The sequence below is a fragment of the Podarcis gaigeae genome (assembly GCF_964106915.1).
Source record: "Podarcis gaigeae genome assembly, chromosome: 7".
Lineage (NCBI taxonomy): Eukaryota > Metazoa > Chordata > Lepidosauria > Squamata > Lacertidae > Podarcis > Podarcis gaigeae.
In genome coordinates, this window is record NC_139683.1 from 3432474 (window position 1) to 3449335 (window position 16862).

General features: G+C 48.5%; 1 protein-coding gene across 2 annotated transcripts in view; it reads left to right on the forward strand.

Moving 5' to 3' along the window:
• The window catches only part of ARHGAP39 (Rho GTPase activating protein 39), a 216167-nt gene that overhangs the window by 187505 nt on the left and 11800 nt on the right, over positions 1–16862 (forward strand). For both annotated transcript variants that reach the window (XM_083749067.1, XM_083749068.1), the window contains 3 exons: positions 2562–2635; positions 13807–14006; positions 15501–15592. In XM_083749067.1, coding sequence (XP_083605193.1) covers positions 2562–2635; positions 13807–14006; positions 15501–15592 — 366 coding nt within the window. The remainder of the gene's footprint in view (positions 1–2561; positions 2636–13806; positions 14007–15500; positions 15593–16862) is intronic.

Below are 16862 nucleotides of genomic sequence, written 5' to 3' on the forward strand. Positions count from 1 at the left end.
TACTCTGTTTCTCAAGGCACTCCTGGAACAATGGACTTGTCACTATCCCCAGGTCCCTACGTTTCTTTCTAGTAAGTACCATTTGTAAATCTTGTTGCCAGTCAGGGGTTATTCTTCCTATTTCAAAAACTTGTCTCTTAGGAAGTCTCTTAGGAAGTCAGAGACTCCACCCAACTGTAGACTAAAGTCCAAATTGAGGCAAGACTTGGGATAGCTGTTTGTAATTTGATAGCTTATAGTTCAGAGCATAACACGGGGTTGGTAATAAATTAGCTGTCACCCGTTTTCCTTATTATCGAACAGACTTGAGGGGAGCGGCAGCGTGAGGAGTAAACCCTCCGGACATTAAGATAACAAGGAGGGCTTCTTTTTGAAACAACAAGCTAAAAGAACTATTAGAACTATTTAACTACTCTGGAGGAGTTAAAGTATATTAAAAAGGAGTGTCAAAAGTTGGCTCGGTGTCGAGCCTATTTAAAAAACAAGTTTAAGAACTTGCCTCAGATAACCTCCAGAACTCTGCAGCTAGTTCGGCGGCCATCTTCTTCTGGGTTGTGGGTCTGAGCCCCACGTTGGGCATTGCAGGGGGTTGGACTGAATATCCCTTGTGCTCCCTCCCTCCCGACTCTACAACTGCAATTCAACAACAACTTTACTCTCTCCCTTAAGTGTAGTGGCTTTTTGTGAAGGTGCAGAGGGCGATCTGCAATGGATGCTTTAGTTGCGATACCTGCACGGTTAATGGGCAAAGTTAGGCCGTAACTTTTATTGGTTACAGCATGTGAGTAGTATTGGCTTAGGCATTGGATGAAACAGCAATACCAGACTCCACCCTGCACAGCCGGGAGTCATATCAGGGTTAACAACCAGTGGGAGGAGCTTGTTGATGCAAATACAGTGATACCTCTGGATACGAACAGGATCCGTTCCAGAGTCCCGTCTGCATCGTGAAGTAAACGTAAGACACGTCTGCACGTGCGCAGGCCATGTTTCGCCGCTTCCGCGCATGTGCGAGACGTCATTTTGTGCGCATGCGCGAGCGGTGAAACCCGGAAGTAACGTGCTCCGTTACCTCCGGGTCGCCGCGGGACGTAACCCGAAAATATTCATCCTGAAGCTACTTCAACCCGAGGTATGACTGTGCAACTGGAAGCTCCCACGTGACGTCACCGGGGGTCGTGCCATGGCCCTAGCCACCAGCAGGGCATCGGACAGGATCCACGACCACCGGATTCCTTTAATACCCCAAAGAGGAGGGGTAGATGATGGCCCACACCCCATCCTCCAACACAGCACACCTATTCCAATGCCCAACCGCCAATACCAGAAAGTTGTGACGAGTTGCTACGAGGTATGCGGAAAAACCAAGAGGCTGGTGCCAGTTTGCCAAATGGATAAAAAAGTCCTACCAGGCCCCTTGGGCAACCAAGGCGACCAACCGAAGTCCATAGCAAGGTCAATACACGAAAGAAGCTGACATAAGAGGGAGGGAGGGTGGGAGATCCGAAGGAAGCAGGAACAGACTGGGAGCAGAGCGCTGCCGCGGCCGTTTAAATGCGGCTAGCCCCGCCCACCAGCAGGCCCTATTGGTCAGCTGGAAGGCTTGGCCGTGGCAGCAGAAGCAATCAGGAGCAGGGAGCCCAACACGCCTCCCTGCCCCTGCGGGAAGCTGCTCCTGCTCACAACCCCTCCACTATGGGAGGAGGAGAGGCTTTGTCAGGGCGGGTTTGGTAATAATAATAATAATAATAATAATAATAATAATAATTATTATTATTATTATTATTATTTATTATTTGTACCCCACTCATCTGGCTGGGTTTCCCCAGCCACACTGGGCGGCTTCCACAAAGACCAAAAATACACTAATATGTCATACATTTAAAACTTCCCTGAACAGGGCTGCCTTAAGATGTCTTCTGAATGTCAGATAGTTGTTTATCTCTTTGACATCTGATGGGAGAGCGTTCCACAGGGCGGGTGCCAACACCGAGAAGGCCCTCTGCCTGGTTCCCTGTAGCTTTGCTTCTCGCAATGAGGGAACCACCAGACGGCCCTCGGCGCTGGACCTCAGTGTCTGGGCAGAACGATGGGGGTGGAGATGCTCCTTCAGGTATACTGGACCGAGGCTGTGTAGGGCTTTAAAGGTCAGCACCAACACTTTGAATTGTGCTCTGAATTGTACTGGGAGGCAAACGTACTGGTAGCGGTGCTGGAGGGATGGGAGGGTGGCAAGTGGCTTCGAGGGAGACAGCGAGTCCTGCAGGAGTCCGGGTGCCATTGCATGTCGCTCGCACGTGGTGTTTGCCGAGCTCACGGCCGGAGCAGGGGGTTTGCCAGAGGACTTGCTCTGTCGAGGTCCGTCTTGGGTCGCCGTGGCCGGAAATGAGCTTCTCGGAGGAAGGCTGAGAGGGGCTGGTTGGAAAAGGCTGCTCTGATGGCTTCTCTTGAGAACGCTGCTGGGGTTTCTCCTGTCCAGGTCTCTTTCTTCTTGGGGTGGCCTTGTGGGTTGTCCTGGCTCTGACTCGCTGCTTTCTTTCTCTCTTTCTCCTCTCTTCTAGGGGTGGCAATAAGCACTTACGCCAAGTACTGTTATAGCAAGCTCCAGAAAGCAGCATTGACCGGCGCCAAAAAGGTACTGCCATCCTCTCCTTTTTGCCTTGTTTTTGGGTGTCGATTTGATCTATCGATCTGTGAAATTTTGTTAAAGAAGAATACAAAGGTTATTATCAAATATCTTTCCCCCTCAAACTAAAACTTTAATCTAGACTTCTTATCAAAAGAGAGTAAGAAATAATAATAATAATACTAATAATAATAATAAATAATTTTAAAAATAATTTAAAATTATTTTAAACTTTTTAAAAAAGGGAAATAAGGTATTTCTGCTTCTCTATCTGCCAATTATATATATAAAGTAATTGTCCAGTAGCACCTTAAGTAAAGGACCCCTGACCATTAGGTCCAGTCATGGCTGACTCTGGGGTTGCGGCGCTCATCTTGCTTTATTGGCCGGCATGACTAAGCCACTTCTGGTGAATCAGAGCAGTGCACGGAAACGCTGTTTACCTTCCCGCCGGAGTGGTATCTATTTATCTACTTGCACTTTGATGTGCTTTCGAACTGCTAGGTTGACAGGAGCAGGGACCGAGCAACGGGAGCTCACCCCATTATTGCGGGGATTCAAACCGCCGACCTTCTGATCGGCAGGTCGTAGGCTCTGTGGTTTAACCCACAGTGCCACCCACGTCTCACAATAGCACCTTAGAGACCAACTAAGTTTGTTCTGGGTATAAGCTTGCGTATGCTTGCACACTTCTTCAGAAGATAATAATGATTATCTCGAACTCAGGACTGAAGGGAGAAACATGCTAAGAGGAAGGCATGCTTGGCAAATCCATACCATGATCAACTCCCACCCGGAAACCTATGTCCCCACTGTGGAAGGACGTGTGGATCCAGAATTGGCCTCCACAGTCACGGTAAAGGGACCCCTAACCATTAGGTCCAGTCATGGCCGACTCTGGGGTTGCAGCACTGAGCAGGGACTGAGCAATGGGAGCTCACCCCGTCGCGGGGATTCGAACCGCCAACCTTCTGATCGGCAGGTCCTAGGCTCTGTGGCTTAGACCACAGCGCCACCCGCATACCTGTCACTTACGGACTGACTGTTAAAACCGTGTTTATGGGAGACAATCTTACTCAGCTATGAGGGATTGCCAAAGAAAGAAAGAAAGAATAGCAGTGTCGTCCTCTTGACTCCATGGTGTTGGAGAGGACGGGGAAGGGGCTTCTGAGCTCCTGTCCCATCACATCTAGAGATGGGAGAAAGGGCTTGAAGGTCTCCTTCTGCAGAACAGGCAGGGTTCTTCTCCCACCCCCGGAATAGGAAGAAGTGCTGAGACGTTGGCATTCCTAGCTTCCTGCATCCGGCCATTTTAAGAAAGGGCTCCTTTCATAGCAGGAGAATACCCAGATCTAGCCAGCCTGAGGCTCCTTTGTGGGAGAGAGACCCACAAAGAGGTGGAACCACAAAGAGAGCCTTTCACCAGGAAGCTCCCCCGCTGACCTTTCCGCTTGAGCCTGAGTCAAGGAAGGAAAGAAGCCGCTTAAAGGGCAAGACAAGGGCAGCGGGTGAGGAGGAGACACCGGAAGGTTGGCCCAGCCTTGAAGAGCTGGGGCAGAATTGTGGGGCTACATCCGGACCGGCCTTGTTTTCCTGGAGCAGTTCTAGATCCAGCAGGCTCTTCTCATGTTCTTACAGGTAGTACTACTCTTGCACAGCTCCCATTTGTAGCTCTAGAGAACGCTGTGCTTGATTACTCCCTAAGTTAATGAGTGGAGAGGACAATTGCCCCCTCATGTTCTTCTTCAGGGGTTCAACACAGGCGTGTTTTGTGTGTGTTTGTACACACACACACACACAAACTAGGGTTGAGCGATATCTGGTTTTCAACATTGTGATATGTTTTTGTTTAATCATTTAGTCGTGTCCGACTCTTAGTGACCCGCTGGACCAGAGCACGCCAGGCACTTCTGTCTTCCACTGCCCCCCACAGTTTGGTCAACCTCATGCTGGTAGCTGCGAGAACACTGTCCCACCATCTTGTCCTCCGTCGTCCCCTTCTCCTTGTGCCCTCCATCTTTCCCAACATCAGGGTCTTTTCCAGGGAGTCTTCTCTTCTCATGAGGTGGCCAAAGTATTGGAGCCTCAGCTTCAGGATCTGTCCTTCCAGTGAGCACTCAGGGCTGATTTCCTTCAGAATGGATAGGTTTGATCTTCTTGCAGTCCATGGGACTCTCAAGAGTCTCCTCCAGCACCAGAATTCAAAAGCATCCATTCTTCGGTGATCAGCCTTCTTTATGGTCCAGCTTTCACTTCCATACATTTTCCATAGAACACTTCCAAAGACAACATTGTGATATATCACCCTCTAAACATCACAATATCCTGATATATCACGATGACTGAAATAGAAATGGCGGTAGGGAGAGGCGTTGGCTGGCTTCATGGTTTTCCCCGCAATGTGATTTTTTGCATAGCGCACAGAAACACACGTCATGATTTGTGATACACTGCCAGGCCAAAAAATTATGAAACAGGTATCACGGTGTGGACTTCAGACCAGTTTTGAACGATATATATTGCCCAGCCTTAAGACACACTTCTTTTTCAAGTTGCTTCCTTAGTTGGTTAGATTTTTTCACGACTTTTAAGAATTTGCAGGTTTTTCAAAACTCCCAAACAAGTTGAACTGCAGTGAAGAATTTTGCATCACCACAAAGCGCACATCTGAACCCATGTGCATTGTCCAGCACTCAGGCCTTTCCCCGCACACGCTACTAACAGGTTTAGGGGATTTTGCTTGCGTTATTAACATGCGTTTGTCATGAATATGTGTTTGCCTTTAACCTTATGCCACCCCCAACCACAGCTTTCAACGTTTCCCTTTTTTAAAGGGCAATTCCCTTATTCCGAATAGGATTCCTTGCAAGAAAAGGGAAAAGTTGACAGCTATGCCCCCAACCGAAGTTCTCCCACAAGAGGAATAAAGGAAGGTTGGCTTATTGCAAGAAATGAAAGTGGCAGAATACAGTGGTACCTCGGGCTACATACGCTTCAGGTTATATACGCTTCAGGTTACAGACTCTGCTAACCCAGAAATAGTACCTCGGGTTAAGAACTTTGCTTCAGGATGAGAACAGAAATCGTGCCTCGGCAGCGCGGTGGCAGCGGGAGGCCCATTAGCTAAAGTGGTGCTTCAGGTTAAGAACAGTTTCACATTAAGAACAGACCTCCAGAACGAATTAAGTTCTTAACCCGAGGTACCACTGTATAGAGGTGCTGCTCCCACAGTATCCATACCTTGATGTGAAGAATAAAAGAGGGATCTCTGTCCAGAGGCATTTTACCCATAGAGGCTGGTGGCGCAGGGCGCCAGGGCGCCAGGGAAGAGGCGGAGGCTGGACATCAGCTCGCCACCCTTGCCCGCCTCTGCCATGCCACGCCGAAACAGCGCCGCGCTCGGAGCCTCCGTCTGCCATGGCCACCGCGGCACAAAGTGGCCAGCTGAGCCAGAAGGCGCAGCGTCCAGCCTCCGCCTCTTCCCTGCCGGAGGAGCCCCCCTCCAGCCACTGCCCGCCTCCTCCAGCCCCGCCTGCAGCGCCATCCTCCCTAAAAAAACCTCTGGGAAATGGGGAGTGCCGGAGGGAGCTTTGCGCCACGGTGCCAGATATGCTTAAGATGGCCCTGTCCCTGTCAAAAGACTGAAGAGAGAGGGGGAGTGTGACATTTGCCACTGACCCATACTAAAAAGAAAGCAAGAAAGGGAAGCGTTAATAATAATAATAATTATAATAATAATAATAATAATAATAATAATAATATTTTATTTATACCCAACCCATCTGGCTGGGCTTCCCCAGCCACTCTGGGCGGCTTCCAACTGAATATTAAAATACAGTAATGCATCAAACATTAAAAGCTTCCCTAAACAGGGCTGCCTTCAGATGTCATCTATAAGTCTGGTAGTTGTTGTTCTCTCTGACATCTGGTGGGAGGGTGTTCCACAGGGCGGGTGCCACTACAGTGTCAGGCTGGTCCTCAAGAACATAGACTGAAAAGGGAGCCCATGGCTGAGCTTTGAGAGCGAACCAACCATTGAAAAGTCGGGGTTTAAGTACAGCGCTGTTTTGAGCCAATATTAGGAGATTAAGAAGCCTTCCAGGACACGTTCAGGATAAGAGCCAAGAAAGCTCACTGGTGGGGGGGCGGGAATGCATTTTATATCAAGGTTTGCCAGCTTTTACTCAGGCCTTGATCTACAGGGGAAAATGAAGTTTTGGGAAAGTTCAGATTGGCACAGCGCCAGGGACTTTCCTTCTCGCCTCGTCCGTTTGAGCTGCTCGGTCTCAAGACATTCTGAGCCACACCTGCAGCTCTCGGGCCTCTTGAACTGCACCTGTTGAACAACAGCGCGCTCGTTTATGACAGACGCCCACAAGAGGGTCTGCGAGGATCTTCCGGCCCCTTACTCGCCACAGCTGTTCCGCGCTCCCGGTTTGCTAAGCTCCTTGCAAGGGGCGGCAGAGCAGACGATGATGACTCACTTGATCTCCCGCTTTCATTAGGACAAATGGCTGCGGCTCTTGTTTTTCTGCACGTTGGCAAGGCAGATGGGGGGGGGGAGAAGGAGAGAATGTGGTCTGCAAAGACTCATGAGACATCTGGAGAAAAGAGCAGAGCGAGATGGAACGTGTGCATTCAGGCCCAGGAGAAGGAACCGCTCTCAAAGGCAACTGGGTAGGGGCCTGTTCCGGATTCAGGGCTGTGAAGTCCGAGTGTCCACAGAATCTACTTTTATTTTATCGCATTTGCATCCTACCATTTCTTCGACAAAGCTCCAGGTGCATGGTTCTTTCCCTCTCTGTGTTATCTTCACAACAACCTTGGGAGGTAGCTTAGGCAGAGAGACTGTGGCTGGCCCAAGCGTCACTCAGTTTTGTGGCTGGAGGGGGGAATTTGAACCCTGGTCACCCAGGTCCTAGTACGGTGCTCTGGGCCACAACTAGCTCCCCAGATGGGTCACAGTGAACAAGATGGATACAGTGGCAGGACAGACACCAACCTTTTCTGCCATTATTACTAGACAATAAACCTAGACAGCATCTTAAAAAGCAGAGACATCACCTTGCCAACAAAGGTCCGTATAGTTAAAGCTATGGTTTTCCCAGTAGTGATGTGTGGAAGTGAGAGCTGGACCATAAAGAAGGCTGATGGCTGAAGAATTGATGCTTTTGAATTCTGGTGCTGTAGGAGACTCTTGAGAGTCCCATGGACTGCAAGAAGATCCAACCGATCCATCCTTAAGGAAATCAGCCCTGAGTGCTCACTGGAAGGACAGATCCTGAAGCTGAGGCTCCAAGCCTTTGGGCACCTCATGAGAAGAGAAGACTCCCTGGAAAAGACCCTGATGCTGGGAAAGATAGAGGGCGCAAGGAGAAGGGGAAGACAGAGGACAAGATGGTTGGACAGTGTTCTCGAAGCTACCAGCATGAGTTTGACCAAACTGCAGGAGGCAGTGGAAGACAGGGGTGCCTGGTGTGCTCTGGTCCAGGGGGTCACGAAGAGTCAGACATGACTAAACGACTAAACAACAACAACAACATCGGTTTTGGACAACAACATCCTGCCCTGCTGACCTCCAGTTGTTTTGGACAAGCGTTCCTATCAGCCCCGGCCAGGTTGCTAGTGGCTGAGCCTTACTTAATTTGCATAATGTTGCAGAATCAAGGATTCTTGATCGCAGAATTTTAGGCTGCAACCCCCTTCTCCCTTCTGAGTCGCAGAAATAACTTGTAGGATCGTTCGGATGATATTCCTAATGTGGACATGGCACTGTGTATTCCAAGCATCCTCAAAGCTTGTTGCCCAAATAAGTGCAACAAAAACAAGTTGCATCTGCTTCTGGAGGGGGGGGGGGGAACTCACATAGCAGCCCACCCACCCCACGCAGGCAATGAAGAAAATTCTGGGGGCAAGGTGGCGGCTGCGTGGCTGTTTGCACGGCCATGGGGAGTGCAAGAGGCTTTTGGCAAAGGCAGTTGCTGTGCCATATTGGTGTGTGTGTGTGCGTGTTTTGGGGGGAGAGAGAGCAATCCGAGACAGCAGGAATTAGCACCCTGTGGATCTGAAACCAGAGCAGCTCCTCTGCCGTTTTCCCCAAGAGGTGCTGTTGCAGCATGCAAACGGTTAAAGCAATGTGTGCTCTCTTCAAATGCCAGGGAAGCCTGTCTTTCCCCATCAATAATGGAAGAGGATGAAATTTTAACTAGAGCCGAATGTTGGCACGTGGGCCTGGCTGGGCGGGCGCATGAAAGGAGCGGTGCGAGATCAGGACGGGTCCTCCTTTTGCGCAGACCCACCTGCTCCCCCGAAACCTTTTTGGACCCTCTCCTGCTTTGCCCGCTCATCCCCAGTCCCCCCTACCCTATAAAAAGCATTTTTCAGCAGAGCGTTCTCCCCGGCCATCTAAGGAAGGCGATAACAATAACACAGTTGAATTCAGAGCAGTGGCAATGATTTGGACAAAACCCAATTCAAACTTATTTAGTTGAATTCTGAAAAACCGATAAACTGGCAATGCCAGCTTTTCAAATAGTCATTTGTACCTCCAGTGCCCCCTGCCACCCCTTTGCCCCTTAGCAGCCACACCAGTAATCCCACTGCCTGGTGGGTGTTGCCACCTGCTTTGGAGGAACTATTGATCTAGGTCTTTGTCCCCCATCTGCAGTCATGGCACTGCCCCTAAAATCTCCTGCCAACCTAGCAGTTCGAAAGCACCTCAAAGTGCAAGTAGATAAATAGGTACCACTCCGGTGGGAAGGTAAACGGCGTTTCCGTGTGTTGCTCTGGTTTGCCAGTAGCGGCTTAGTCATGCTGGCCACGTGACCCGGAAACTGTACGCCGGCTCCCTCAGTCAATAAAGCGAGATGAGCGCCGCAACCCCAGAGTCATCCAGGACTGGACCTAACGGTCAGGGGTCCCTTTACCTTTACTGTCGGCCTCCCTGTGCTCTGCCCTACCAGCCTGTCTCCCAAGGGCACCAACCAGTTAACCTCCAAATGATTAATTTCTCTGCCTGTGGTATAAACAGTAGCGTAATGAGGAAGAACATTCAGAAGGACTCTTTCTGACTGCGAGAGCCGTTCGACAGTGGAGCGGACTCTCGGAATGTGAAGGCTCTCCTTTCTTAGAGGTTTTGAAACAGATGTTTTTTGGGGGACACCTGCCAGGGATTACCGGTATTTAGCAATGATTCCTGCACTGCTGGGGGTTGTGCTAGATCGGGGTCCCCAAACTAAGGCCCGTGGACCGGATAAGGCCCAAAGGACTCGTTTATCCGGCCCACGGCAACCCCCATTGCCCGCTGCTGCCACCCACTCTTACCGGTGCTGCACTGCTTAGCTGCCCACTTCTGGACATTGGAAATAGCTTATGCGCATGCGCAAGCATTATTTGTGCATGCACATATATTATTTCCGGTGCACATCTGGATCGGAGGAGGCCCGTACACACGCCACAAGCTATTACTGGTGTTCCTCCAACCCGGAAGTGCGCCGGAAATAGCGGGTGCGCACGTGTATGGGCACACACTCCCCCGCCCTCCAGACCACTGCATTATCAGTGCTGGAGACACCGGCCCAGCTGTGGTAAGTTTGCTGACCCCTGGGCTAGATGACTCTACAAAATTATTTTTATTATAGTAGTAGTAGTAGTAGTAATTATTATTATTATTATTATTATTATTATTATTATTATTATTATTATTATTTTATTTATATCCTGCCTATCTGGCTGGGTTTCTCCATCCACTCTGGGTGGCATACAGCATATATAAAAACATAATAACATTATATCCTCCTTTGCTGCCACACACACCCTTATAAGCAGCCAGTTTCCACTCCTTGACCTCACTTTCTGTCCTTGCCTCCTTCTGTTCACGTGGACTGTGTTGACCCCTCCCTGCATGAGAGTGTTGCCCTCACTCTGTCCCCCTGGAGGGTTTGCATCCATGCAAAATATGCCTTTGTTGTTTATTCCCTCCTCCAGCAGCACCCTCGCCTCCCCGCCCTTCTGCAAAGCGGCCCTTTCCCCTCTCCTGAACCAGCCTTCCCAGCTCCCTCCTCCTCCTTCTTCCCTCCCAGTGCACTGCTGCCCCTCTGTGGCCGAAGGCTGGATGGCTGCGGAGAGAAGGCTTTTCTCACACGCCTCGATTTGGAGTGTGCTCACGGAGCTAATAATTGCAGAATCGTAGAGTTGGAAGTGTCCCCAAGCACCATCAAGTTCAACCCCCGCTCACTGACCGAGGTGGAACTCGAACCCGTGACCCTAAAATTAAGATTCTCATGCTCTACCGAGTGAGCTATCCCAGGTCCATTGCAGACTCTCAAAGAGCTTTTTTAAAAGGGATGGGTGAAGATGCTGTGTTGCCCTGTCTGAGCCTCTCCCCAAGACCTGCTTCTGCAGAGCCTCCAGCAACCCCATACAACTTAAAGGTAAAGGGTAAAGGGACCTGTTATGTACTGAGTTGAATAGGATCCAAAAGGCAGCAGTCTGATTGGTCCTAGAACAATAGGATCCAGAATGCAGCAGTCTGATTGGTCCTAGAACAATAGGATTCAGAATGCAGCAGTCTGATTGGTCCTGGAACAATAGGATTCAGAATGCAGCAGTCTGACTGGTCCTGGAACAATAGGATTCAGAATGCAGCAGTCTGACTGGTCCTAGAACAATAGGATTCAGAATGCAGCAGTCTGATTGGTCCTGGAACAATAGGATTCAGAATGCAGCAGTCTGACTGGTCCTGGAACAATAGGATTCAGAATGCAGCAGTCTGACTGGTCCTGGAACAATAGGATTCAGAATGCAGCAGTCTGACTGGTCCTAGAACAATAGGATTCAGAATGCAGCAGTCTGATTGGTCCTGGAACAATAGGATTCAGAATGCAGCAGTCTGACTGGTCCTGGAACAATAGGATTCAGAATGCAGCAGTCTGATTGGTCCTGGAACAATAGGATTCAGAATGCAGCAGTCTGATTGGTCCTGGAACAATAGGATTCAGAATGCAGCAGTCTGACTGGTCCTGGAACAATAGGATTCAGAATGCAGCAGTCTGACTGGTCCTGGAACAATAGGATTCAGAATGCAGCAGTCTGACTGGTCCTGGAACAATAGGATTCAGAATGCAGCAGTCTGATTGGTCCACAGGAGCCACCCAATCCAACTCCAGGTGGAAGTGAATCCACAACCTGATTGGCCTACAGGAGAATCCCGGAATTAGCCAATCACGTGGGGCCCATTGTGTAAATAATGTATATAAAGCAGACATTCTGGGGGAACTTCCATTCCTCACTACTATGAACTGAATAAAGAGCATGAAATCCACACTCCGAGTATATTTCAGAACCCCTGACCATTAGGTCCAGTTGCGAAGGACTCAGGTTGTGGTGCTCATCTCGCTTATTGGCCGAGGGAGCCGGTGTACAGCTTCCGGGTCATGTGGCCAGCATGGCTAAGCCGCTTCTGGCAAACCAGAGCAGCGCACAGAAACGCCCTTTACCTTCCCGCCAGAGCGGTACCTATTTATCTACTTGCACTTTTGTGCTTTTGAACTGCTAGGTTGGCAGGAGCAGGGACCGAGCAACGGGAGCTCACCCCGTCGTGGGGATTCAAACCGCCAACCTTCCGATCGGCAAGTCCTAGGCTCTGTGGTTTAACCCACAGCACCACCCACATCCTCCCCAACAACTTACTAAGGTGTTAAACAGGCTCCTGGCATCTCCAGCTGTTTCGTGAGTCCCTTTGAGTTGGGGGGGGGGGAACCCACCCCAAAACCACTAACAACTTCAATAAATAAAACAAATACAGGGAAAGATGGCATACATAGTTGCCCTCCTCCTCATTTTATCCCCACAACAACCCTGTGAGGTAGGCTAGGCCGAGAGAGAATGACTGCCCAAGGCCACATGCAGTGAGCTTCATGGCCAAGCAGGGATTCGAACCCCAGTCTCCCAGGTCCTAGTCCGACACTCTAGCCGCCAAGCCATCTGTGGCTTGCAGATTCATTCATTGAGCGTTTCTGCTTGGCTGAAATGTGTCCTGGAACTTTGAAAATGTTCCCCATGCCTGGCTAGCGCTGTTTCCTCCTTATCCTATCCTTTTCCTCTCTGATCCTTTCCTGGCTCCCTCGGTGTCTAGTTTGAAGCCAGGTAGGCGTCATGCGAGAGGCAAGATGGTTGGACAGTGTTCTTGAAGCTACCAGCATGAGTTTGACCAAACTGCGGGAGGCAGTGGAAGACAGGAGGGCCTGGAGTGCTAAAGTCGGACACGGCTAAACGACTACACAACAACAACAAGGCGTCATGTGTCTCAAAAGAGTCCAGCATGTCAAGGGCCTAGGAATTATAGGGAGAGAACTATCTAAATTGTATAAAAAATGATTTATTTTATTTTATTTTTCAAATTTTTTATTGCTTTTTCAAATTTGTAACAAACATAAACAACATAAAAGAAAAAAATTTCAATATAAAAAACAAATAGACATACAAACGTTTATCCCAACTATTATAATCATACTTTTATAACCATTATTAAATGACTTCCTCAAATCCATGAGTTTGCATGTGGCTCATTGTAGCAGTTTTCCAATACCAATTTCCAATAAAATTAACTTAATCTATTAACATCTTTCTTTCTTATCCTATTCACTTATATCCATAATATTAGTATTGTTAAATTGTATAAAAAATGATTTATGTACACGACTACAGCGGCAAGAATGTTACTTGCCCCAAAATGGAAAGGAGTCCCAGCAAAGGAAGAATGGATATGAAAAATTATGGAATATGCAGAAATGGCGAAACTTACTGGAAGAATAAGAAATCAAGATAAACTTTTTATCAAAGAATGGAAATGGTTTATTGAATATTTACGGATAAATTGTAAACAGATAAAAACACTGGCAGGGTTATTGTAAAAACCTTGCAGCCATACAAGAGTATATATATTTGAGAAATAAATGAGTTAAGTTAATTTGGATATGCAGAAGATACTAAAAATAAATTTAAGGAACTGCAGAAAGAGAAGGAAGTGAAATGTATATATCTGAAAAGTATAAATAAAATTTAAAAAGAAGAAGAAGAGAAGGGTCATGATTAGGTCGCATCCTGCGTTCCAGCGCCCAGGGGCACCTCTCTGAGCTGGGTCTTGTGCCTCTGCTCACACCGACTGCCTTCCCTTTCAGGGTCTGAAGAAGCCAAACATTGAAGAGATCCGGCACGCCAAGAACGCCGTCTTCAGCCCTTCCATGTTCGGCAGCTCCCTGCAAGAGATCATGAACATGCAGAAGGATAGGTACCCTGACCGCCAGCTCCCATGGGTGCAGACGCGGCTGTCGGAGGAGGTGCTGGCCTTGAACGGAGACCAGACCGAGGGCATCTTCAGGTAAAGCCTGCCTTGCCCTGGGGCAGCACCCTTGGGGCAAACAGTTGAGCTGGGTTCCAGTCTGCTGGCTCCTTTAGCATTTACTGTATTTTTGCTCCATAAGACGCACATTTTCCTTCCTAAAAAGTAAGGGGAAAAGTCTGTGCGTCCTATGGAGCGAATGCAGGGGGGGAGGCAGGCAGGAAAAGCCCCCAAGAGCCGCACACAAGCTCCGTGCGGCTCTTGCGGGCTTTTCCCCAAGGAGGGAGAAGGGACTGACGCGGCCAGTCCCTTCTCCCTCCTCGTAGAAAAGCCCACAGGAGCCGCACATTCCTTAAAGGGTGCGCGGCTTCTGTGGGCTTTTGTGGGAGGTGAGGGTATTGCAGCCCCTCCGGCCAGGATCCATCCCGCTCACTGTCTTGGCTTCTTTGCCCTTTGGGACTGGAGGGGGGGATAAAAACTAGGTGCGCCTTAAGGTCCGGTGCCCCTTATGGAGCGAAAAATATGGTATTTTAGGGCAAACTCCATGCCCGGTGGTCTGCAAGAACCTTTGTCCCGTGAGCTTTGCCCAGAAGCCGTAAAATCCACATTAGACCAAGCTAGATGTGGCACGCTTTCTCTCTTACATAGATAGCAGCCTTGGGGTGGCATGAGATGGGGAAGGAAGGAGAGTTGAGTTGAGCTGCAGGAGTCAGCCCCCGAAATGCAAATAGCAGCTTCAGAGAGGCGGTGGAAATCGAATAGGTCATCATGCCTGGTTTGGCCCTGAGGCTGTGAGCCGCTTCGCACGCAGCCCTAAGCCAAACATTGCCACTGCCCATGGTCTTTCGCTGGGTAGATTAAAGAAACAAATATTAACACATATCCGTTGGCTATTTTTGGCATCGCAGTGAATCCTGAAATGGCAACGTGACTGGATTGGAATTTTTTACCTGCACCTTGTCTCTTGTTTTATTTAATTCTACATGTGTTTTACACGGTTTCCGTGTTGTTGAAAATAAAGAAACAGATTAAAAAAGCAACGCTATGGTTTAGTACGAACACGTGGACCTCCCTCAGAGGAGATTTTGGCCATCTTGCTCCTCTTGCTGTCCTGCTATTAACTAAGCCACGGTTTCGCTTAGCATGCCATCTGAAGCTGGGGTTGTAATTTCTCTTGCTCCAGACAAACCTCAGGCTCTAACCAAGGTTTGTTGCAACCCATGGTTGATATGGCATTCTGATGCACCCCATGGTTTAGCTCACAGCAGTACAGCAGCGGGAGACATGGGAGAGGAGCGATGAGGCCATAACCTTGGCTCTGGGAATCCTCACACTCATTCAAGCTAAACAATGGTTTGGCTTTGCGTTATATGCAAAGCAGCTCAGGGTGCGCAAAGCAGCTCTAGAGTCATAAGAGCATAAGAAGAGACCTGGATCAGGCCAAGGAGCCTTCTAGTCCATCACCCACTCTTCTTAACCTTGCGAGTCTCTCTTTTCTATTTCTTTGGGGTGTCCCTTTCTTTCCTTCTGCAGAGTCCCTGGAGACATCGATGAGGTCAACGCCCTCAAGCTGCAGGTCGACCAGTGGAAAATCCCCACCGGCTTGGAAGACCCTCACGTCCCCGGTGAGGAGAAGGGACCCCCCACCCTCCTTCCCTCCAGCCTCAAAGCCCCTGGGTAGCCAGGGACAGGGGCTTGGGGGGCCGGTTCTGCCTTTAAGAGCTGGCATGGCATAGTGGTTAGGGTGCCAGGCTGAGAGCTGAGAGACTAGGGTTTTGGTTTTTAAAAATCATCATCATCATCATTTTTTCAATACAAACAACAACCGCAAAAGACACTACAACAAAAACCATAATAGCAACACAATTTGACAATTCAGATTTAAATACACTGATATACCTATGACTGTACCCTTTTAACAATATTTTCCTACCTCTCTCTCCTCCCCCCACTTCCCGCCTTATCGCTTAAATATTCATTCCAGATTTCTTCATATTTATCCATTCTTAATTTGCGTCGACATGTAATTTGTTCATATGTAGCTAATCTGTCCATATTATCAACCCATGTGCTCAGTGGAATCTTTTTGTGGCTCTTCCAATTCATCAAAACAAGTTTTTTTGCTTCTAATATAGCACAGTACATCCATATATTTTTTTACACCTTGAACTCTCCGATGTTTCCAGAAGATAATTTAGAATTAAATTCAGTTCCCCTAAATAACGATTTCTTTTTATTACTCTTGCTATAAATATCCTCACCTCGCACCAAAATGATCTTATCATCGGGCAGTTAATCATCATGTGTATTAAGTTCACATTTTTACTCCCACATCTCGAGCAGTTGTCTGCACTTGTTATTTTCTTCTGCTGGAGTCCAGTGGACTCTGAATATTATTTTCTGTTGAATAAGTCTTAGTCTTAGATCCACAGAGGCTATTTCTGTTGATTTTAAACTTGACTCCCATATATCATTTGTTATCTGTACCCCTAACTCTTCACTTCATTTTTGTCTATCATATTCTAAATCATATTTCTTCCTGTTGCTCAAATCCCAACTACGCCATGAAGCTTACCGGGTGGCCTTGGGCCAGTCTCTGCCTCTCAGCCTGGCCTACCTCACAGGGTTGTGGTGAGGATAAAATGGGGAGAAAGAGAAGCATGTACTCCCTCAATCTGCTTGGGGAAGAGGGTGGGATATACGTGCAACCAATCATTTTCTTGGGGCACCTCTTGTTCTTCTGCCTTATCAGCAAGGAAGCTAAAATGAGTTATTCAGTTACCTGTTGCCTGTGGAGAGTGGAAAATACTTTGCAGGTGATCAAGTAGAGCATGCATTACAAAACATTGGTCTCCCCGTCGTCCCTCTCATTTATCTCACAATAGTGGGGTAGGA